At 38.8% G+C, this 25,390-nt stretch overlaps 1 protein-coding gene across 4 annotated transcripts in view; it reads right to left on the reverse strand.

Moving 5' to 3' along the window:
• The window catches only part of Ctnna2 (catenin alpha 2), a 1,050,408-nt gene that overhangs the window by 78,286 nt on the left and 946,732 nt on the right, over positions 1 to 25,390 (reverse strand). For all 4 annotated transcript variants that reach the window (XM_034511450.2, XM_034511449.2, XM_034511447.2 and 1 more), the window contains 2 exons: positions 24,841 to 24,997; positions 13,661 to 13,861 (listed from right to left, as the gene is read on the reverse strand). In XM_034511450.2, coding sequence (XP_034367341.1) covers positions 13,661 to 13,861; positions 24,841 to 24,997 — 358 coding nt within the window. The remainder of the gene's footprint in view (positions 1 to 13,660; positions 13,862 to 24,840; positions 24,998 to 25,390) is intronic.

The following is a 25,390-nucleotide window of genomic DNA, read 5'->3' on the forward strand; positions in this document are numbered from 1 at the left end:
ATCCTCTCTTAATGTTTCTGTCTCCAAACATAAACATAGGCTGGAACCACTAACACTTCTATAACCAACAGAATATAACAAAGGAGATAATGCAGAACTTCTGACACTAAACAAAGAAGCGAATGTCTGTCTTACTTCCCCTTATTGTTCGTTGGAGAGATTATTCTGAATAAGGTCAGATATTGTTTGGTGACTGCCCTAGCTGCATAGATTTTTGTCAAACTGATACACGATAAAGTTACCTGGAAAAAGGAACCTTAACTAAGAAAATGTCCCCATCAGATTAACTATAGGCAAGTGTATAAGGGCATTTTCTTGGTTCCTAATTGACAGCTGAGAGCCTAACCCATTAACAGTAGTGTCACCCTAGGCAGATGGTCCTAGGTCTTGTGAGAAAACAGACCATGTAAGCCATTAAGTCAGAAGATACGGTTCCTCCTTGGCTTCGGCTTCAGTTCCTGCTGCCAGGTTTCTGCCCAGACTCCCTTCAATGATAGACTGTGATGTGGAAGTGTAAGATAAAACAAACCCTTTCCCCCCCACAAATTGGTTTGGTCCTGGTGTTTTATCACAATAGATACCCTAATAAAGACACAAGCTAATTTGAAATAGGCTGCAATGGTGGAGGACTTAGAAAAGCCTGTGGTGAACAGATGCAGAGGTGTGATGCCTCAAGTGAAGCACAAATCGAGGGGCTCTGCACACCATGTGCATCTTTTACTTATCAGTTCATGAACTGACACAGCAATGGCAACAGCTTGACTTCAGGCTTCTTAGACATTCAGGAAAGCTGGCCCCAAACAAAGCTACTAAAACTCCACCACTCACAGATACTCTGACGGATACTAGGGCTCTGTAATCATACTACAGAGCTACTAAATTTGGGCTGATATATTACACAGTAAAAGCTAGGCAACATAGCATATGCTCTGTCCAAAGAGAAACTATGAGTAAATGGCAGCTATCAGGACATGTAACATTTTGTTGTTGTTGTTAATTGTAGCAGCTCCATTTAATCTGGATTCAGGGTGTATTTGTCTATTCTAAGCAATTTTTCCTAATTCACCCTGATATTTGATTCTGAACTAACTAGGACTTCAGTTGGTGCCAAACTGAAATAATATTAACTGGAGAGGCAATTAAGAAATTGGGGAGGCAGTTAAGAAAAATGCCTCTGGAGAAGAAGAGGAGGAGCTAGGTGATGAGAGAGAAAGAGAGAGGGGGGGCAGACATGGAGGCAGATGCTCACATGTCTCTGCCAGTCAAAGATAGTTGATATATCTAGATTGGGTATTAGGTTACACTTCTGATATTGAGCATTACCAAACCTATAAAGCCTTTGATTAACATTTTTTTTAAGTGTATAAATGCAAAAAGGAAAAGGGGGCATGGGATAGGGGTCTCCTAAGGGGGGGGAATGGGGAAAGGGGATGGCATCTGAAGTGTAAATAAAATATCCAATAAAAAATGAAAAAAAAAGAATATAAAGGGAAAGTGAAAAAAAAAAGAATGAAAAATGCCTCTGCCTAGCAGCTCTGTCAGGTAGCTCACAACCACCTGTAACAGCAGCTCAAGGGTATCTGAGTGCTTTTCCTGCCTCTGTGGACACATGTACACATTTGGAACACATGCACACCCACAACTCAAATATAAAAATAAATCTTTTTTTTAAATTGGGATAATGCCTTTTTAAATTTGTATCAAGTTTAGAAATAAAGACAGGAACACGGTAAGCCTGTAATATAAGCTATTTGGGAGACTGAAGCAGAAGGATTACTTGAGTGTATGAGTTCAAGACCAGGTTGTAAAAGAATATCAAAACTATAAGTATAAATCAGACATGGGGGCACTTACCAAAACTAGGATGTAGGTGAGGTCATTCCCATGCACTTGACATGGAAAAGACTCACAGTGAATGGTTCATCATAGGTGTCTTCACACTATACAATCCTGCATCTGTCTGCCTAACCACATCCCTTTTTATCTTGCCGACAGAAGGCTTATTCTCTCAGCTCCCTCTGCATAGGACTTGAAGATCAATCTGCAAGGATTTACCACCAACAAAAAGCAGCCTTGGTGGAGGATGATGGCGTGGAATGGAAGGAGCATGCCACTGAGTGAGCAATCTGAAAATTGGAGCTGGCATAGTTTATCTTAAAAATTGAGCTGTCTCAACTATTGCTCCTCTCTTTCTTCACTTGGACCAGTGTCACCCTGTGGATGTTTGTTTTTAATAAGGAGTTTTCTATAAATCTACCTCCAGACACTGTAAAACCATTCCCTCCTAGCTTTCTGTCTTATCTTGATTGCCAAGGACAATACTAAATATTGTGTTTGGTTATGGCCTCATCAGGTCCATGAAAGAAAAAAACGTTTCAGTGTTTCGTTTTGAAAAAATAAAATGATGGCTTACAAAACACAAAAGAAGGATTCACACAGTTCCTTCAGCACAAACAAAATATCATGTCCAAGAAAACTTGTCCATTTGATCTGAGATTCATGTAAAATTTATTTCTTCCTATCCTTACCTTATACTACTTTAGTTACATGCTATATTTTAATTGATAGAATTTAACTGTTGATTACTTCTAAATGCTTTTTAAACATGTGGTAGAGGCAATGTGGAGACAAAACTGAAGTACCCTGTCTAAATTCAGTACTTCACTGCTAGATGTGGCACAATTTTTCATCTCAATATCCCGGAGGCAGAAGCAGGTGTATATCTGAGTTCAAAGCCAGCCTAGTCATGATAACATACACGAGTTCTAAGCTAGCCAAGAATACACAGTGAGTCCTTGTCTCCAAATAATAAATACAAAAACAAACAAACAACAAAAAGATTTCCACTGTTAACACTAATGGTACCCTAGCTGTGACTGTGGTTATTCTCTCTCTCTCTCTCTCTCTCTCTCTCTCTCTCTCTCTCTCTCTCTCCTCTGTCTCTCTTCCCTCCCCCGGAAGACAATTAGTATCAGCTTTCTGAAGAATGGGCAAAAGTGGCCCAATTGAGTCTAGTTTTTATTCCCTCACAAATATTCATCAACTATTTCTATCTTTCCAGATAACCACAATCACCAGCCTAGGCAGTCCTCCATCACCCCATCCTCTTTGGGCTTTCTTTCATCAGTGTCAGTCATCTGTTCTCTCAGTGGGAGTTCCTAAAGGCTGCCATTTGCATACATTCATGTTTAGAAAATTATAATGTACATTTCAAACATCAAAACCAAATCCGAGTTCCAGAAGGCCATACATAACCCATGAGCTGAATTGTTTGATAAAAGATGAAAAAGGACTGCCTAGAAGAAGAAAACCACACACAGAAAAAAGTAATTCTAAATTCCATTCACGATGACTACCCGGAGAGAATCGGGGCGCGTCCATCTGCTCTTGTCTAGACACAAATTCCTTTCCCCAAGGAAAGAAACTGCTTGCTTGGAAGGTTTTCGTATAGTTTAAAATAAGCATTTCAAAAATAATCACAAATGGTTTATAACTCCAGGAGGAAGGATGGCACATTTAATTCTGAACCTTGAGGAATGAATAAGGAGTTGAATGCAAAGCCTTATTTAGCTTACAGTGCTCGTCAAAACCTCGCTTGATAAACACAGTTTAATTTGGCATCTGTGAGGTTTAAATACTTAGATTGCATTAAGATGCAGTGAAACACTTGCTGAGAATTTCTTACGCATGATTTTAAAGATTCTGATTTTGATCGTTATATATGTAATTTTAAAAGAAAAGATAAAACATCTCTGAAAGCAAGCATCATTTCACTATGGTTTTAGTTTATATCAATAAACAATTTTGAGTTTCAACTCCCATCCAACCTGTGGGATGGTTTTAAATCTCAAGGGGTTAAAATTTGATTAAAACTAATACATGTACACAGGTAGGTAGATGTGCAAAGGACAGAGAGAGAGCAGGAAAAAACATGTATATACATTTATTATAAAATAAAGAAATGCATAAATTAGGGAGTTTGAAATGTTAGGATGTTAATTATAAAGGAGTTAAATAAATGATTGATGCTCTAGGAACAAATGGAAGTGGAATTGGCTGGTGTGGTAGAGGATTCAAACTTCACAGAAAAGGAGGGCATCAGCAACATTAAGATGGCAAGTGAAATAGAAAAGCAAACCAGGAGGGGATATAATTTGACCATAACAAATAGCATTCCCTAGTTCCTATGTACATGATCTATCTTAGCCACCCCCACCCTCCACCAAACCCAGGATACATATACAGCTTTCCAGATTTTCTAATCAAAACTATTTCACAAGGTCTCTAGCAATGCACAATCACCTGCCTGCCAATGAGCAGATCTTAGCATGCTTTTCTTTCTCTTCCCTTTAAGTACATGGTACCACATAGTCTCTTTTCTCTTGAGGGAATGTAGATGATGTGACATATCACTGCTTTAGTTTATGGAATACATGCTGCCTATCAACCCAGTGTCTGACAACATTTGCAGTCCCCTCTCCTACTTCATAGGTGCCACCACAGACCTTGGTCATGGGTACCTTTGAAATGACAAAGCAGTATGACCTGCATCCCAGGCAGGGCTCTGAGTCTATCCTGTGTTTCATGAATATCTAGAAATTGACACCTTGCCTTTTGCATTTTCTTTAGTCCATGAGTGTTAGTAAAGTACTCACAGATAGCTTTGAATTCATGGGACAGGAATGTACAACTGGGTATCTTCCTGGTCCACATTACACCATCTTCACGCGCATGTTCAGGACCTTGTTATGAAGCTATATTGTACTTTTTTTTCTTAAGTTGTATTTTCTGGGGTGGCTCTTCCACCCCTATGCTGAGTGAGCAGGATGTATATGAATCATAGCAGAACTTAGAGTTAATGACTAAGCCAATAAGAAAAAGTGTTTGCATGAATTACACAGTTAAGTATTTCTAGGCAAAAATTATCCATAACCTGGTTCAAAGAGTAACTTGACAGTATTCCCAGACAGGGAAATAACCTGGACAGAGCTATTGGACTCCACGTTTCAAAGAGATAGACATTAACAAATATTTCACAGAGAAAACTAAATGCCAAGCTACAGAATTTTTTGAGGAAAAGTCTTAATAATCTTCTTACCTACAAGGAATTTGTTTAAACTGAAGGTCAATCATTTCCCCATTCTAAGGAGAGAAGTGGGCATCTGTAAACATGCTACTCTATAAGCTCTTGGGTTTGTAATTATGTGATTTCTCTCCTACAGTATAGCTTTCCTCTTTAGCGACAGAAGTCACCTGCCTTCAGAAATCTATCCTGAATGGGAGAATGCAATGTGGGGAGCAGTTGGGATCAGAAGTAGTTTTTTTTTTTTTTTTTCTCTCTTCATTAGGAATCCCACATTCAAGGGCAGGAAAGATGGCACAGCAAGTAAAAGCATTTATTGTTCTTGCTCAGAATCTAGATTCAGTTCATTGTACCTGCAAGATGGCTCTAAACCATCTGTAACTCTGGTTCCAGGGAATCAGATACCTTTTCTGGTCTCTGTGAGCTCCTGTACACACATAGCACATATACATATATACCTACCTACACACACACACACACACACACACACACACACACACATACATATAAACACACACATATGTATATATGTACTTATATAAAAATGAATCTAATGTTTACTTTCAAGATAAAGTAATAAACCTTAGATTAAAAAAAACAATGGACCAGTGAGATGGCTTAGCAGGCCATTGTCACCAAATCTGACAAACATCAGTCTCCATGTTCTACTTTGCTATCCTGTTGTTGTCATAAACACTATGACCAAAAGAAACTTGAGAACAATTGGGTTTATTTTAGCTTACTTTTTTTCAGTCCATCATCTAGTGAAGTCAAGGCAAGAACTCAAGAACCTGCACACAGACTGAACTGAAGAACTGAAGCTGAGACCACTGAATGATATTGCTTACTCATTTGCTTCTTTTGGTTGTTCAGCTAGCTTTTCTATACAACTCAGGTCTACCTATCTAGGGCTGGGACCTTTAACATCAATCAACTATCAAGCAAAATGCCCCCCGAAACATGCCCACAGGCCAGAGTGATGAAAACAATCCTTCAATTGATATTATATCTTCTCAGGTGTGTCTAGGTTTGTGTCAGTTTGACAGAAACTATCACACTCCAGGATGCTCATGGTGGAAGAAGAACCAGCTCCTGTAGGTAGACCTCTGACCTACCTCAATGTGCTGTGGTGTGTACATTCTTGTGCATGTACATGCACAAAGTATGCTTGAAAGGCAAAAAAAAAAAAAAAAAAAATCTATCAGTCAAATCTCTTCAACATGTAAACCTTGAAGCTATCTGTCATTTGGAAAAGGTAAAAAGACAAACCACATGTTACCTCTTTAAGGATTATCTAGTGACTGAAATTTTTTCTTCCTTCCATATTTCTTCTCACCATCACTAATACTAAAGCTACCTGCAAGTAACGCATTTAGTCTGCATCACCATCATTTTGACCTTTCAGGAGAGAATAAAATGCTTTACATTAGAAGTATTAGTTATGTTAAAATACTTTTAAAATATATTAGGACGTCTAGGCTGAGCAATGTCAGTCATAATACCTTCTTTTGAAATCCATTACTTTCATAACCCAATTTGAAGGTCACCAATAGAGAATTGACTTACATTTTAACGGTCTTCTCTACCATTTCTGCCTTTTCAATAAGATACCCCACCAACTTATACTGAAATTGACCTCCTTTTGTACTCTTCCCACTAAAATCTAGCTACAAAGATAAGACAGGTCATCAAAGTCTGTCCAATTACAAAACACAATCCCACTAAATGTGTCTAAAAGACCAGGAAGATTGCTTCCCATGGGCATGAAGAAAGTGAAAGGAAACAAAATCTAGATCTGAAAATTTGGAGCTGTGAGTCTAGGGATCCTGGCAGACATAATTTCTTCTACACAAAGTTCAATATATATATATATATAATTTGCATGCACATTTACATATATATGGACAGATAGAGATATAGAGATATAGAAAGAGATATTGGGAGATATAGATAGATAGATAGATAGATAGATAGATAGATAGATAGACAGATAGATACGAGTACTAATATGATCAGCCCATAACAAGGAATGAATACACATATAAAAATCAGCCTCTCTGTGTGGAGTGGTGGGCTGTGAGAAGAAGCTGGGTGCTTGGTAGAGCATAGGCTTGGAACCCTGAACCCTTATTGGACGGCAGATGTTTGGCTCTGCTCCTGGGCCCTGGTTCTTTTCATTTAGCTTCAGCCCTCCACACACCCTCCCACAGAGAGGTCTATGGCCATCAGTCAAGAAGAACAGGCTCTCCCACATGTAGATGAGGTATCTTCAAGCTCTCAGACCAAGCCATAGGTGTTATCTGCTGCCAGACCTTAACCCACCCTGAAACTGTATATACGGGCTCTATTCAAGAGAAGTAAAAAATGTGTGAGAATGTTGGAGGAGCTAAGGTGGAAGGAGTAAGGGAGAGGAGGAGCTAAGGAGAAAGGAGAATAAGAGAAGTGGACATAGAGGCTAATGTTCCCTTGTCTGTAGCAGTTAAAGGTAGTTGGTATATCTAGGTTGGGTATTGGGTTACACTTCTGATTGTATGGGCATCTTGTTATTGAGCATTACCAAACTTATAAAGCTGTTGATTAATATTTAAGCATTAGAGTCTCATTTTTCTTACTGGGCCTGTGTGGTTGGTGGGATGGTCTGGGCAATGTTCAGTTTTGCAGAGACAGTGTGGAAGATTAGCAGAGCCATTTCCCACAAAGGCATCTTGTGGGTGGCAGGGCTGGTGTCTCTGGCTGGCTGTTTCTAGCTGTGGTGTGCACATGGCCTCTGGCCATGTGGTTGAGTTAGGCAGAGCAGCTGCAGCTTAGATAGTCAGCTTGACTGGCAGCAATTATATATATATACTACAACACGAGAATCATCCTGGTGTCCAAGAGTTTCTGTCACAAGAGCTGTAACACTTGTGAAGAGATCTGCTCTCCCAGAACCTTCCTGGGACATCACACTGCCTCCTTGCCAGCTAGCTGGCTTCCTATTGGCCCAGCCCAGACCGGATCAGTGCAGAGAGATAGGTGTAGTACCTGGGAGTGAATGGGCAGCAACAGCAGAGACGCAAGCCGAGGCAGCAGCAGAGGCAGGCAATCTTCCCTTCCTGCTCATACCCTGTCCCCAGCTGGGCCAGAGATCATTGTGGGACATCCTCTGGAACAAGGGACATCTCTGAACTGAATGTGGTCTAAGTATATCCCATATCCTGAAGAGCACATACTTAATGTAAAGACACTGATAAAGTTATTTCTTATTTCCAGCTGAGACTATAATTAGATATTAAAGGATATGTTCAATAAGGGACATGCTCAGTAAACAGATGTTTAGGAGGAGGAAATACAGATCACTACAGGAACAATAGTGGGAGACATGTGGATCTGTGTTGATGGGAGAAAAAAATGAGTCTCTCATCCAGAAGGGGCAGAAGCTTTAAAAAGATTTAGCAGGGATTGGTCATAATGCCTACACAAATTCAGAAGGTCTGGACAGCACTGTACTTATTCCAAGATTTTTAACATTGAACATGTTCAAATGGCAAAATATTAGGCAACACAGGAAACTCTATCCCAAGAGCATTGACTAATTTGGTTATTGTTGATATCCATAAACATCAGCGAGGTTCTTGAGTTTTATGAGTCCATCCTGAATCCTTACCTGGTCTAAATGAATGGATGCATGAATACAATTCCTACTTTAAGTTCTATTTGCTGGTCCTTTTATATTTTCTATGGAAAGCATACAGAAACATGTAAGGAAATCTTACATTATTGTAAGTTTAAGCATATATTCATAATACATAATGTTGGATATCAGGGCATGCACATACATTCACAACATGTGTTTTAATCATATTCACTCCTGGTACCTTCCCTTGCCCCTCCTCATCATTCCCTTCCTTTTCCTATTGTCCCTTTCTACGATTTAAATGTAGGTTATAAAGCATGGAATTATATAATGCCATTATTCTCTCACGCATATTATCCAAAATAATAAAATTTTAATCTCTTCTCGAATGTAATTAATAAGATAGAATGATCGTTTATTGCCAGTGGGAATTCAAGAGACAGAAATAGATCAGCAACGCAGCACTTGCCAGTGTGCACAAGGCCTTGGATTGGCTCTTAAAATGAGAAGAAAAACAAAACAAAATAAAAACCTAAACAAAACAAGCAAACAAAACCTGATTTCTTTCTCAATTAGTCAATCTCTTTCTCTCTCTCTCTTTCTCTCTCTCTCTCTCTCTCTCTCTCTCTCCTCCTTGCCTCTCTCTCTCTCTCTCTCTCTCTCTCTCTCTCTCTCTCTCTCTCTCTCTCTCTCTCTCTCTCTCTCTCTCCCTCTCTCATACCTCCTTTCAGAACATGAAACATCTGGCAGACTCCCAAAACTCTCTCCACTCTCTCAATCCTATTACATACACACACATTCCCCAACACTTGCATGAGTTCTCAGTTTTACAAAAGTAACATTTTAAAATAATCTGATTAGTGTGGAAGGAGCTACTCTGCTTATAACTAAATGTGCCAGCACTGGGTGCACTTGTGGCCCTGTGCCTCCTGCATCAGCCTGCCTTTGGAAATGAGAAGTCACAAGAGGAGTCTGGTCAATCATGCACTCACTACCAAGCTGTTAACAATTTGTTATAATTCAGGTTTTATTGACTGGGGCCAGAAAATAGGCCATTTAATGGGCCTGCTGCAGATCTCTGTCATTGTGCTTTCATCAACCTACATTAGTTTAATCAGAAATAGGTAAATTTTCAATGTAATGAGCCCCTCCAACTTTACCATACTAGAATCCACAAAATTATTTTCTTAAATTGAACTCGGTGCTCATAATAACACAGAAATTACTCTTAAGCCAAAAATATTGGCTCTGCTGAGCAAGGGAAATGATTTTTGGAAAATAAGCTGCAGATGAGTCTGTCACTCATAAGGTACCTCTCCACTTCCTGGCACTTAGTGAAAGCAGTCAGGTAGCATGGTGGGAATCTCCCTTACAGCCCAGTGCTCTGAATACATTCACGAGCATAAATGGTCTACACTTGTGAACATTTCTTCCAGCCATGTCCAGTTTTGTCAAGGCTTTCTGAAAACTGTCCTTGAATAAAACCTTTTTTCACATACACTAAGACACAACATTCCTCATTGTCTGTCTATTGTGAATCATTTCTTTATATCATATATATATATATATCATATATATGATATATATATATATATATATATATATATATATATATAATCACTAGCATCCATTCTCCTTGACATGTATTTCTATAATTTTTACCATAGTATTCTATAAAATGTTTACTATAATACTTTTGTTTTGTCATTTTCCTAGCATCCTTAAATAAATTCTTAAAAACGGAATCATACTTTATTATTCATCTACTTTATCCAGTGAGGAATTGGACATAAGAATCTCCAAAACGAAGATTTAGTGGTTTAGTTTACTGTGAGCTTGTCAGAATTGAGAATCACTAGGGAATCACTGTCCCCTACACATGTTTGTGGGTGATTCCTGATTACCTTAATGTAGGAAGACACATCTTAGTTGTGGTTGGTCCTGTTCTTGGAACAGGAATCCTTGACTGTATCAAAAGTAGAAAATCCAACACTAGCATTCATCCCTCTCTGATTTTCTACAGTGAATTTGATGTGGTCAGCTACCTCAATTTCTTGTCACCTTGATTGTCCTCCACTATAATGGTCTGTATCCTCAAACTGTGAGCCAAAATAAACTTTCTCATTAAGTTGTTTTTATTGTACTTTTATCATAGCAGCAGGAAAGATAACAAAACTAGTGGGATCTTAGCTATTTCCTTCAAACGTCCAGTCCATGCATGGAAAGGATGGGATGAGAATTTTAAATGGATTGCCAATAAGTAAGTAAGCACTGTATATCAAAACATCAACCTACAAAGGGATGGTTCTGTTTCATTGACTAGTTTTTAAATAAAAAACAGACCAGAAAGTTATTTACATTTCTAGACCTTAAATGAGTAGTGTTAAATTTTCCACCACAACTAGGTAATTGTCCTTGCCATTATCTAAATTGAGACCTACTGAATAGCACTCCTTTCTTTTAAGACAAGAGTTTTTTCACGTAGACCTACATGTCATAGAAGTAGCTGTCTAGACCAGGCTAGTCTTCAATTCAGAGATCCACCTGCTTCAGCCTCCCAAGTACTAGTATTAAAGACCTGTGCCACCATGCCAAGATACCACTTATGTTGCTAAAGTAGCCAACAAGACAATAAGAAAAGCATTGTGTCTTTGGAATGACAACTGTGTTATTTTTCTCCAAGCTCAAAGTCACACCTAAACTGGCAATGTATCTGATATCTTTCATTTGACACAACTGTTTTCACCAATCATGAGCTGGAAAGTCCTGTCTCCATGTCATTCTTTGATACTCTATGTAGAGTTGGCATCAAGAGTCCTTTGGATATATGTGAGATATGTCACTAGAAGCATCTGCCATGCAGGAGAATTTGAGCTGAGGATCCAGAAGAAGGGAAAAACACCACAGTGAGATGGTTTCTTTTTTGGTAAGGGTTTAGAAAAATTTTAAATTACAGACTAAAATTTCTTATTCTAATTTCTTTTAATATTTAGTGTGTGTGTGTGTGAGAGAGAGAGAGAGAGAGAGAGAGAGAGAGAGAGAGAGAGAGAGAGAGAGAGAAATTGTGATTGTGGGGGCCAGAAGAGGTTGTCAGAACATCTTGAACTATAATTACAAGAGTTGTGACCCTCCCACAATGAACCTAGATGCTAGCAACTAAACTTCGGTTCTCTGGAAGAGCATCAAGTGTTATCAATTGCTGAAACATCTCTTGTGCTCCTGTATCTACATTCTTTAAGTTAAGTGAGAAACACTGTATATCCAGCTTGCTTTGTATTGCACTATTGCATGCAAGAAAGAAGTCTGTTTGGATGAAAGTAATGCTATCTCAGAGCCAATTAAAGTATAAATATGATTATTATTTTTGTTATTTTGTATTTTAAGTATATTAGGTTCACAAGAGCAATTGCTATATGCATTAACTTCTTCCATTTCTTCTCATATTTCAGAGAAAATGGCCAAGACTTACACTTTAGAGGTTTGTGCTTTTCCCCCACTTTTCCTTGATGCTTCCAGGATAACAAAGTCTTTGTAAATATTTTTTTTCCAAACAAGACACCCACACTTCTACTGACATGTATTGTCATGTACCATTTTGGACCACAGCACTGTGTAGCCCTTTAAAATATATATTTTTAAATGTCTGATTGCCTCAAAAGTCCATGCAAACTCCTCAGCAGGACTGTCATTGTGGTTGGAAGGGAAAGATACTTGTGCGGTTACCTGACCAAATTCAGTACTAAGTCTCAGCACTATAAAAAAACAAAGATTTCTCTTTTCTCTCTTCTCAATTTTTTTCTCATTTCCTGGATATTCCAACCCTTCATCAAGCAAACAAAAATACAAAGGATGAAGGTCTTAGGTGTGTGATACAATAGCAAAGACTATTTCACACATACATTTTTGATACATTTTTCAACTTTATAGAAAATGCCTTGCTAGCTCAGTGGCAGAATGTCATTTCCCACCCTAGTGTACCACAGAGCTACCAGAAGATCCTAGAAGAAAATGCTCCTTCCTGTGGAGAGTAAAAGTCCTGAGTGAATGTAAATTATTGACATGAGCATGGCCATATATTCAATACCTCAGACTCATAGGAATCATGATATTTTCCAAGATTAAGCTCAGGGCAATGGCAAGACCTTCCCTTGGTCTGAGTATGGATGCTGATAAATGGTTGAACTTTAGCTAAAAACCTCACATTTGAAAAATATCAACTTATATGAGAGATGAGGGAATGATCATAACCCCCTAGAAAGAGATTCCATCAACAAAGACTAACTAACCTACCACCTCGTTAATGCCATGTATGTTCTTAATCTTCTGTCATTTCCAGTCAATTTCTAGGGACTCAGCTGCGCAAAGCACCTTACTTGAGCCCCAGGAGACAGAACATAAGTCAAATGAGAACATTCAATGCTGGGTAAACAGTCAAAGGCTAACCCCTTTAGCTGCCATGTTTCTTTGAGTATCTCATATCTATTCTTCTAGAACTTCTAGGCTCCCTAATGGCTTTCCTAGCATCATCTGGGTTCAATTCTCTCAAGAAATGGATAAAACTATCCTTTAGAGCTTCACACTTAAACCAATCCCCAGTCAGATCCAAACTTCTGTGTAGCTTTGAGTCCACAGTCCCATCTTTCGGAAGGTTCACACGTCTACTCTCTCATCTGTCATATGGGAAAAAATCAAAATTTCATTGCCTATTTCCTAAAATACTTGCGAGAATCAAACAATATTATACTTGAAAATTACAAAATAATACATATACATGGAAAGCAATACAATTTTTTTTCCTGTTATTCAAATTTAAACTCAAGAAACAAGAACATGCACATTTTCCGCATGTCCCATGATACATACAAATTAGAGGAACCAAGGGTGGTAGAAGATAACTGCTGTGTTCAGATACAGAAATCAGTCACAGCACTGATATTTGGGGAAGATGTAACATCCATATTTACCTGTTTCTGAAAGCAACTTTGTGGCTTCCAGCACTTTCTCCGTATAGACCCCAGCTTCATAGTTCTCCATTTCTGCATTGATGATGTGAATGACCCGGGCTGCCCGGCCCCGTATGGCCCCAGCTGTGCGATCCAGTGTGTCCACATCTCCCTCTTGCAAGGCAATCACACATTTGTTCACATCCTCCAAGATATGGTTTTCTGTCAAGAGGACACACACACATTTATATGACCTTGTACTGCTACAACCAGTCTAAAACCATTTCAACAGTTTCCGTGAGTCCTCACTTTACAAATTGAATTGTATAACCAATAACATGAACCTGTATTTAAGGGACATCACTTACAATTACAATAGTTGTGAACTCTGAGTAGCAGCCAAAGGGGTTATCACACAGATGTTTGGGTTAAACTTTGTCTGACTCAATGGTTGTGCTGGCTACTTTTTGTCAACTTAATACATGTAGGTAGAGGGAGTCTCAGAAGAGGAAGAATGGCTCCCATTGGATTGACATCTGTTCACATCTGTAGAGCATTTCCATGACTGAAGGTTGATGTGAGTAGGGCCCATCTCACCCCTGGGTTATATAATTAGTCATGGGTTATGTAATTGAGTAGACATGGTAAGTAAGCACACATGCAGCTTGTAGTTTGCTTTATGAACCATGCTTGAGTTCTTGCCTCCAAGTTCCTACTTTGAACTTCTGCTCTGACTTCCCCCATAAGGATGGATTGGGATTAGGATTTGTAAGTCAAAGAAATCCTTACCTCCCTAAAATGGTTTTATTTAGTGTTTTACCATAGCAATAGAAAGCCAAACAAGGAGAGCTTTGAGATGAGACCTGAAAAAGGGAGTTTCAAAGACATTCTCAAAGGATGCTAATAGGGATGTTTGAGGCAATAACACAGTTTGAGACCTACTGAAAAAAAATCTCTTGTTTTGAGGCTTACTGCTAAGGGCAGGAGTCTTTTGAGCATTGTGATGACAGGGATTGGAGAGAAGATCCAGCAATCAATAGTTTGCTGTCTGCCTCTCCCCCTTTTTTTATTTCATTAACAAGACTGAGCCTGTCTTAGGTCACTCTGACAAAAATGCCTTCCTTACCCGTCATGGAGTATGCATTATCAAAAGCAATGCAGTTCTGTCTTAGGTTTGTAAGACTCTTTGAGAATCTTACCTGTCCTTGGCTTGCCAGCCTGCTAATTTAATAACTCTGTCTGGGAGTCCATTTTGAGGTTCAAGCCATGTACTTAGGCTGCCAACATGGCTTGGCAGGAATATGACATTGGCCAAGGACAAGGAAGTAGGCTTCAGGCAGAAATCTGACATTCAGCTAGAACAAAGAAGTAATTTCAGGCAGGAATCTAAATATTAGGCTAGAACAAAAAAAGTAATTTCAGACAGGAATCTAAATTTTAGTCTAGAACAAGGAAGTAGAGTTCAGACATAAAAATGACTTTGGACTAGGACAGAGAAGTTGGCTAAGATATTTTGGTCATCCTGATAAGCCGTTGTAAATAGTGATCATGGAATTGTGTTTAATGCTCTTCTTGTTCCTTGACTATTTGTGTTTATTGTCTTGCTTGTTCCTTAACTATCTGCATCTATTGTATTGCTAGTCCCTCAACCTAGAACTGACCTTAATATATTCATGTAATTAAAATGTTATAAGAGCAAAAAGGAGAAGCAGGATATGATAGGGGGTTCTGGAGAGGGGAAATGGGAAAAGAGGAGGACATCTGAAATGTAAATAAATAAAATATCCAAAAAAAAGAGTGTTTTCTGATCTTGAAGTGAATGAACTCTGGTTCAGTTCAAAGCACCAATATTAACTGCCTTACAACCATCAATAACTCCAACTCCAGGGAATTCAACATTCTCATCTGGCCTTTGTAGACACCCACATACTCATGGTCCACTCATATGTACTCAGGCACATACATGTCTATATGAAATAAAAGTAAATGAGGGTGGGGAGTCATGACAGGCAGCAAAAAGTCAATCTGACCTGGAAATATTATCTCTCCATTAAAAGAATTGAAGTTTTAGATACATGAATGAATAGTTGTCCATCTTCTTACTAAGGAACGATTTGAATGACAGTTCAGAAAGAAAATACAGTCACAGAGAAAATGGATTCAGTGGGAAAGATCATAGAGTTCCCTTAAATTATGTACAATTCAGTCTTTATTAATACATCAGATTACAGTCAAGGAAAGCACTTTTCCCCTATCAAGGACCACACAGTACGAGACAAGCAAGCAGGAGTGGAGCTGCCTCTATAGAGAAACATTCATTCTCACAGTGGAGCAAGGAGCTCCTATTTCATTTCCCTGTCCAATGTCAGAGTGTAATGTGTCTTTTTAAAATTAAAATTTCAAGAAAACATTAAAAAAGATAGGAGAGAGAGAGAACTAGAACTGTAACTATAGTGGCTGAATACTCATGCCTCAAATAAATTTAAGTATGTTCCTTATTGTTATGTTCTAAGTTACATTTAACACTAAGAAGGGTTCGTGAGAGGCCTCAATCCTGTTAACCACTTCCCATCAAGCCTCATGACCTGAGTACTATGCCAGAAACCCAGATAATGAAAAGAGAGAGCTGACTCCTACAAGTTGTGCTCTGACATCCACAAATTTACCTTGGCACATGTACTCAAACAGATGTTATATACATAGATGGGTACTCAGATGAATGGATAGATTGATTGATTGATTGATAGATGAACAAAATAGTTAAGTGAATGGTTAAATATATAAACAAGTAGTTAAATAGAAGTAGAAAGCAGATATGTAAAATAGTAAGAATATCTTATAGCTTTTATATTATTTATTTATTTATTTATTTATTTATTTATGGTACTAAAGATTAAAACTAGGTTATTACCTATTGGTGCTGATTATTTTTATTTTTAGTTTTTTTAGTTATTAGTATATTTTACTTTTCTATTTTGAAAAAAGTTCTACTGAGTTGTTCATGATGTTCTTGAGCTTACTCTGTGGCCAATGCAAATCTTGAACTCAGGACTTTCCTACCTTAGCATCTTAAGAGCTCTGATTATGGGCCTGTGTGTCTAAGATTGAATGAAGTTAGTACATTGTATGAGATCCAACATTAAGAAATAAAAACTTGAGGAGGTGACCCTGTGTGGCAGGCTGAGCTTCTGTGAGGGAATTAGTTTTCTTCTAACAGATAAGCCAGAGAAATCCCACCTCTCTCCTCTTACAGCATGAGAATGCAATGAGTTCAGTTGTCTATGAGGGGGCATCTCTCACAAGCACATTCATCTTGGATTTTCTAGCTTCCTATACTGTGAGAAACAGATGGCTGTTGTTAATAAGAAGTCCAATTTCTAATTCTGTTCTAGCATTGAACAGACTAAGATGAACACACAATACACACACAAGCACATGCTTGTTGCGGCCCGAGCAGCCCCACACTTGGGGGCCCAAGTGTTGTGGCCTGAGCTACCCCACATTTGGGGGCCAAAGTGTTGGGGACTGCTTTGTCAGTGTTGGAACCCGCACTGCCAAAAGCCTTGGGGGCTAAGTTGCTAGAGCCTGCACTGCCTCAAGCTGCTCAGGTCTGTGGGTTGGGGTTCAGCAAGAGAGAGAGTGAGAACGGACTCGAGGAATGGAGACCAGACAGAGTGTGACTCAATCCCGTCTATTCTTCAGTCTCTCTTAGTCTAAGTCCCAAGTCTTGAGTTCCTAGTCCCTAGTTCCTAGTCCCTAGTTCTTAGTCCCTAGTTCCAAGTTCTTCTTCTAAGTTCCTAGACTCAAGTAAAAGTGTCTAATTCCTAGTTGCCTGTCTCGCGTCTCAAGTGCCTACTACTACTTCCAAGTTCTTCCTCCAAGTGCCAAGTGCTTAATACCTAATAATAATAATTTCTTCTGTCTGCCTCTCACCTTTCATATGTCTCACTTCTAAGCCATGCCTTTAAGTCATGTCTTTAAGTCCTGCCCTTAGGTCTTGTCTCTAAATCTGATCTCTAAGTCACGCCCTTAAGTCATACACCTTTAAGTCTCACACACCCAAGGGAAGATCCTGGGTATCTAAAACAAGATGTTATCAGAGTGTGCTCAGCTGTTGTAGGCTATCATAATCAAGTCTATTGTCAGGGTATTCAGCTCAAGATGGCTGCAAGGATGATAGCCGCCTTCTGTCGGGCCCCCCCCACACGCTCATGCTTTCAACAGAACTAGCCTGCTCAACATTGTCTTAAGTCATCTGCTAACCTTTTAAAATTATAACAACCAAATTCAATGACTATGAGGAGGTTTGGATTATTAGCTATTTACAAAGTTTCTGTGGCTACTCCTCATTTCCAAGTTCCTAGAGGAAGAGAATTGAAATGAGTAGCCAGTAAATCCCAAGCTCCAATGGAGATTTCTTTCTTTCTCTCTTTAAGCCAAACACTCAGCACACATGAACACACACAGCCTGTGGCAGCAGTACACATAAGACCTGTCCAAGTTCAACCCAGACAAGATCTCTGCACTGTAAAGGGGAAAATGAACTCAGAGTCCCCAGCAACCAAGAAGGTATTTGCTATTGATACATTCTGGGAAAGGGAAAAATCAGTTTACTCAAATGGAGTGTCAGTGGGTATATGAACCACATTGCAGAGCAGGCCTCATGAGTAGGTCACTTGGCTACCACCCAATGGACTCCAGTTGTCATGTATGTAAAGAACGGAAGGTTTGGTTTGGTTGGTTTGGTTTTTCTGTTTGTTTGTTTGTTTGTTTGTTTTTTCATTTTGTTTTGGTCACTTTCTGTCTTATATGCCTGTTGACTTTTCGGTTTCCGGGGGTTGTGAGGGAGAAAGGAAGAAGATGAAGTTCAGTGGGAGGAGAGTAAGAGAGTAGAGAGGAGCAGGAGAGCATACACAAAATATATTGCATAAAAATTAATAAAAAGTAATTTTAGTAAAAACAAGCATGTGGAGACAGGTGTTTGCTCTTTTAGGAGACTAACTTAGGAACTGCTAGGTAAAATCTGCTATTGACAAAACATTACTTTGATCTCATATTATATTGCTCCACTCAAATCATTCTGTTTCTTTTTTACTTTATTAAGCTTATTAATGTTGTTGTCTGGGAGGGAAATCAAGTCACAGCAGGTGTGTGGATGTCAGATGTTCACACCATGGACTCAGTGCTCTCCTTCTCCCTTTACATGGGCTCAAACTCATATCACCAGGCTTGTGCAGCAAGTGCCATTTCCTGCTAAGGCATCCTGACTACCCTACATTTCTGATTTCTACACCCCTTTGTTGTTTACTTTCAGTTATAAGTTAGAATGGAAAGATGATAAAGGTATCTATAAAGGCTGGCTAGTAGTCACTTTTCTTAAGCTTACAAAATCTTAAGAAAAAAAAAAAAAAAAACTTTTCTGATGCTGATAGTTTCCTTAGTGAAACAGCCAAAGTAGGAAAAATGTTGCTGGAGGAAGGTTTTATTTTTATTAAGAAACTCCCCATAACTATCCATCCCTGGGATCCTGATGTTCTACTGTGAACTCACCTGAGCAGACACCTTAGAAAAAGGCTGACTCAAAAGAATGTTTGTAGGGTATTTTAAATAAGGAAAGCTGACTGTCAGTAGCCTCCTTTCCTGCAGGGATGAATTCATTGAGATAAGCACACACTGTCCTGGCCCCTGAGAGGGAGCAAGTGGATACTGTATAAAACATGTGTTCACATTTACATACTTCTGGACCTGACACAACACTGTAAGGATAGCTGTTGCTTTTCTGTGCAATTGGAAAAAATAATGTTTTGCAACAGACTACAGTGCAGAGAAGGCTGATAATTATGCTTTTACTCTGCAACTAATACTTTTATAAAAATCTAAAAAGTCCATTTATGAACCAATAAATTATATTGGTATCAAAGGCTTTATGAACCAAAATCTCAATGATGTTTCAATCTAGAAACCTGCAACTAATATAACTAAATCCAAAAAAAGAATGGGAGAATAAAAGATGCTGTTATAAATAAAGCTTTGGAGATTTAAAGGGAAAATGCTCAGTTAAAAAAAATCAGTTATGACAAAAGTGTTTTTGATCAGCCAAATCAAGTGATTAGATAGTTAATATATTGGTATATTAATTTATTCTACCTAATTTCTAATTTACTAGGTAAATTGATTTTTAAATATGTTTTAGTTTGGGTTGGTTTGAGACAGAATCTCTCTATGTAGCTCAGGCTGTCCTGGAACTTACTATGTAGACCAGGCTGGACTCAAACTCACAGAGATACATCTACCTCTGACTACTGTGTACTAAATCTAGAGGTGTGTGCCACCAGCCTGAAGTCATGGTGGGTTTTTGTTGCTGTTGTTGTTGTTGTTGTTGTTGTTGTTGTTGTTGTTGTTGTTTTTAAATTTTGAGATAGTTTGCTCAGCAGTTCTCAATTTTCCTTCAGGTAGAAATTCATAGTACTTAAAAATTACCCAGACTTCACTCATAATAGCAGTTACTCTAATTGGTTACATATGTGTACCAAAGCCAGTGATATTCAGGCTACCTTAAACTGTATTTGTATTTTGCTCATGTCAGCAATTAGTTTGTAAAGCAGCTGCATCTGCCCATGTAGACATGATCATTTTGGTCAAAAGGCACTACTTGGTGTGTTCATGGATCCTTGGATCCCTCATGATCACTTCTCTATCTACTGTCTGCATCCTTACAACAGAGGCCAGTGTGTTTGGCAACATCAAGAAGAGTGGTGAATTCTTTAAATCACAGAAGTCATATGTGATTCTGATTTCGATTTCTGCTAAGACTATGCATATAGCAGGCACTCAAAGAAAGCGGCTAGATTGACATGTCTAATTAAGGAATCAATCCTTCACAAACTTTGATGCTAAAATATTTTGAAGAGAAACAACTCCTGAAGGAAGCCGAGAAATGGTGTTCCAGATAGAAAAGAACAGGGATGAAAGAGTTAATAAGAGTTAATAAGGCATGTGTCCACTGCAGGTGGCTTAGTGTGGAGAAACTGGCACATGCCATGGCCTCTGCACTAATTGTCAAGCACAGCTTGGGGACACCAGAAAACATGTGTTTGCAGTTTGCAACAAATTGTACCACAAAGTCTCTTGAAGCTTTTCAACCTTCGATCGATTAGAAACAATGTAATTTTGTTAATAAAACCAAATCAATGATAACCAAAAAAAAAAAAAAAAAAAAAAAAGTTATAAACCGCAAAGCTGAAGTTCTCATTCAAAACCAGTTACAGAGTGAATATATTCAAAGGGAAAAAAATCTATATCCTAGAGCCTTGTTTGTTTGTTTGGTTTGGTTTTTAGGAAGAGAATGAAGGAAAGGCAAACAAAATAAAAGTCATAGACATTAGGGGATTAATAGCTTTTTACAGATCTTAGCTCTCTACAATTTTTCAAGCCAAACCTAAGAATTAAACTGTCACACAGTTAATGCCAAGGCACTTATTCTAGGGAACTATTAAAAATGGTACTTTTGCCTGGTGAGAAAGGTTAGAATGTTCTAATACAGCCATTTCGCATTTTTATGAGCCTAGACCAGCACGGAACATTCCTTTTGCTTTTGTGAAGTTAATCTCCAGCATCTTTGCTATTGAAACTTGTGTTTTGTTTGAACAAATTATACACTCAGATGTTCAGTTAGCATGGAATTAAAAATAAAAAAACAATATTCACTCTAAATGAAGGTATATGTATGCATGAGTGCATCTGTACATGTGTATCTATGTGAGCTTGTGTAATGCATGAAGGTGTGTATGATATGAAAGTGTGTATGTTTAATGCATGTGTGTAAATATATGCTTGTGAGGGCGAATGTGACTGTGTATGCAAGTATGGATATTGCTTTTTATATAGAATTTCCTGCCAGAATACTCCCTTAACAAGAAACTGATTCACAAAATGTCATTAATATAATTCCAAAATATCTCCTGGGCCAGACCTGGAATTTGCCAAGGCAAATGTTTGACTCCAACACGGAGAAGAGTTGAGACGTAGGTTTCCCAACTATCTGGCTGTGTTCACAGTCTACCAGCATGCACAGAGAGAGTTGAGTGTATTTGTCAAGCCCTGTCTGCAGAAAGGTTCCTGCTGCCTGATTGTCTACTTCACAGGCATGTTCCAGCAGGCTCTGCCAACCTGGCTCCCTGACAGTGCCTGTTCATTTTCCTGTCGTAGCATGCAGCAGCATTTGTACCACTGGGGTTGGACCACAGAGTGTTATCAGCAGGAGCCAAAGCCTTTTCTTGTTCAAGGTAATAATGAGATGCACAAAGGAATGGCAGGAAGAAAGGTGACAAAGAGGCAGGCCTCCAGGGAAGAAAATTAAGGAATGCTTGGTGCTATTCACAAAGACTAAGATAAGACAACCCTCACCCCACCCCCACCCGCTGCTTTTGTCACCCCTAGAAATGTTTGGACATACATTTGAAGAAAATGATAAGTTAGAAGAACTTTTTAGTTCTAAAATGATTCCTCTCTGCGCAGAGTAGTGAATGGATACTTTCTCCTGATCTGTACGTAGTGCACAGAAAGTTTTCCCGGGTAGTGTCAGAATTGGAGTATATGAGCTGAGTGAGACTGAGTGGGAGGGAGCCTTCTGCTTTTTAGTGAGAGTCATTCTGGAAAAAGAAAAGAAAAACAAACAAACACACAAATACAAAAACAAAAATCCCCAGAACTAGAAAGTACCTTAGTGGCTGGCTATTGTTCCGTTCCCCAACATACAACTCTTTGTCAACAAGTCCCTCTTAGATGAGAAACATGTGGGTGTGACATCTTCAAGTTAAGGCTTAACACTCAGCAAGCAAAAGCTCTAGGGTTGGCAACATGTTTGAGTTCCTCTAACAGTCAGTCCCTTGAAGGGGTTATTTAATGAACAGATAATTTCAAATACCATCAAAAGCCAAGCACCTAAGGAATGAAAAACTAGACAGGCATATGAAGAAGGTGAGAGATTTGAAACTTGAATAAAGATTCTAGAGCTAGAGAAAGGAGCTGAGTCCGAAGCAGGAAAGTATACAAGAAAAAAAGAAATTTCCATTCTTCCCTGATTTATTGAGAACACTGTATATTTTCTGAAAAGAACGCAGTCTGAATTTTACTGCCATCTTTTCAGAATTGTCTATGCCTTCAATGACTAACTTTTCTTAGAGTAACACTCACAAATATTTACACTTACTTTATATAGCGTTTTGGTAAGAGCTAAAGAAAACACGAGAGATCCAAACTACAGACTCTGAGCATGTGCTAGCTTGTTTCTCCCATCTTCCTAGTCTTGTTCTCCATCATTGAAAACTCGATCTTTTGATTATCCATTAGATCTATAGCTTTGACTGTGCTGCTCCCAGATGAACCTTTAACATAGCCTACAGTGGGAATTTGCTGTTTCTCCATGAAGCAGAAAGTCTTCAGGGGGAAGGAGGAATACCCAAATGCAGCAGCCTTTGCCAGAATCATCTTCACAGCTGAAGTCACAGGTTCTGTTGGCCTTACTCTCATCTGCAGTGAGAGAATCGCTCTTCTCAGGACTCAGTCATCCCCTCCCCTATCCCTGCAGAGCAGGTCAGGCTGTGGCAAGTGCTGAGTGAGCTGCTGGGTGTTTGTGCCACTCACCTATGGGATGACCCAACACCTGTTCAATTAGAATTTGTTTCTTGGTTGTTTCAATGATTTATAATTGATGATGTTTCCCATTGACCCCCTTCCCATTGAGACCCATCCAGGTGAACTAGGGCTAAACATGATTGGTCAAAAAGCTCTTTGGAAAATGCCCATGTGTTGGCAGTTAGTCAAGTCTTGAAATGGCACTGATGAAGTCCATTGAAACTAAGAATGACTTCACAGTCATTGGCATTTTTTTTTTTTTTTTTGCCTCCTCCAGCCTTGTAATGTTCAAAGAGAAGAAAGTTGTAAATACAGCAGTGAGTGCCACTGTGTTCTTTTGCTTCACTCTTTAAAAATATTCAGAGGTATGTATCCGAAGCTGTGTGCTCTACTGAGTTCATTATGAGGCTAATAAATCTACCTGTTTCACCACAAACCTTCCCTTGAAAACACTACTGTTTTAGTTTTATTTCTGTTGCAATGATAAGAGACCCTTACAAAAGCAATTTGGGGAGGAAAAAAAAAACTTAATTCAGATTATAGCTCTAAGTTAAAGTTTATCATTGTGAGGTAGTCAGGGCAGGAATGCATTAGACTAGTCAGAGTCAACAATCAAAGGTAGAGGGAAATGGATGAAGACCTGTGGTCTTGGTTGCTCAGATCAAGTTTTCCACTCACACAATACAGGATGAATAGTGCTGAAGAACCCTGAAGGGCTGCCATGCCCTGGCTGAGACTTTCCCTGTGCTGCTGTCTGCCAAGTAACATTCTGTAGGTTTTCTAAGAACAAAACATCCTGTTGAAAGTGTGATGCCCCAGGCAGGGACTTTCCACTGTACAAACCATTGCCCCCCAGTTGAGTTCCTGTTTGTGTTTTTCCCCACCCCAGTTTGGTGTATATATTGAACCTGCTCGGTAAAAAGCTTTGACATTCTCTCATAATGAATGATCAGAGTCTGTGTCTTCCTTTAATCCCCCAGGCCTACACCTGAGCTCGGTACCGTGGCAGTGCTGGCACTGTCATGGTGCAACCCACAATGGCCTATGTAGATTCCCACACCAATTAATTTAAGACAGTTTCCTATAGAGTTGCACACAGGACAACCCAATGCAGTCAACTCTTCACGGAAGCTCTCTTCCCATGTCATTCCAGGTTGTATTATATAGACAATTAGAATTTCATCATATAGACATACCAAAATAAGTAATTATCTATTTTAAGGCATAAGTCAAGTTATTTAACCAATCCCAAGCCCCTGGGTAATTGAAGTAAACTGAAAATCCATCCTTCTTTTTAAAAAATGCAAAATTTAAAATGGACTCTAAGCCTCTTTGTACAATCTGTTCAGGATTTCAGCTTATCATCAGAAAGTTGTAGGTTTCTGGCAGGTATCTTGAGATAACTTTTTTTTTTTTTTTTATTCAAGAGGGTGTTCTAATCACATTTGCTAGAATGATAGAAAACTCAAAGGCCAACGAGAATCATAGATCCAGACCATTGCTGAGATTTTTCTTATCTTGTTCGCTTCTTCTGGCTTTCTGATAAGAGGCCTGTAGATGATTACCTGAGACGGAGAGAAAGTCATCCACTGAAGTGATGTCATCTACAGCCTCAGTGAGTACTCGGACCTGCTTTTCCCACTGGTCTTTGAAGACATCCATGTTGTCCTGAGCAACTTTACTCTGTGGCCGAGCAGCCAGTGTGAGGGCAGCATTGATGACCTGTTGGGTTGAGAACACAGGGACAGGATGTTCACATTCTGCAGAAGGAAGAGAAGCAGGTCAAAGCACACATTGGAACCCCAGACTTTGAAGTTACCGTAGATAAGTGATTTGTCAGAATCCAGCACAATTAAAAACAGAAGAGATAAAGGAAGCTATTAGCCACCGTTATGTTTTGCTGCTTCTTTTGGAAAGATAGTAATTAGCCTCAGGTTTCAAAAAGTATTTGCTGGACAAGTCTAATTTTTTTTTTTTTTTTTTTTTTTTTTTTTTTTAGCACAGATGTTTCAAGAAATCTATCCCTTGTTTTCTGCATGTGCAAGCTCATAATTTACTTGTTGAGATAGGGTGAATAGATTTGAGAAATTTAAACCACAACCCCAAACAAACAGA

The sequence above is a fragment of the Arvicanthis niloticus genome, chromosome 9, assembly GCF_011762505.2.
Source record: "Arvicanthis niloticus isolate mArvNil1 chromosome 9, mArvNil1.pat.X, whole genome shotgun sequence".
Taxonomy (NCBI): domain Eukaryota; kingdom Metazoa; phylum Chordata; class Mammalia; order Rodentia; family Muridae; genus Arvicanthis; species Arvicanthis niloticus.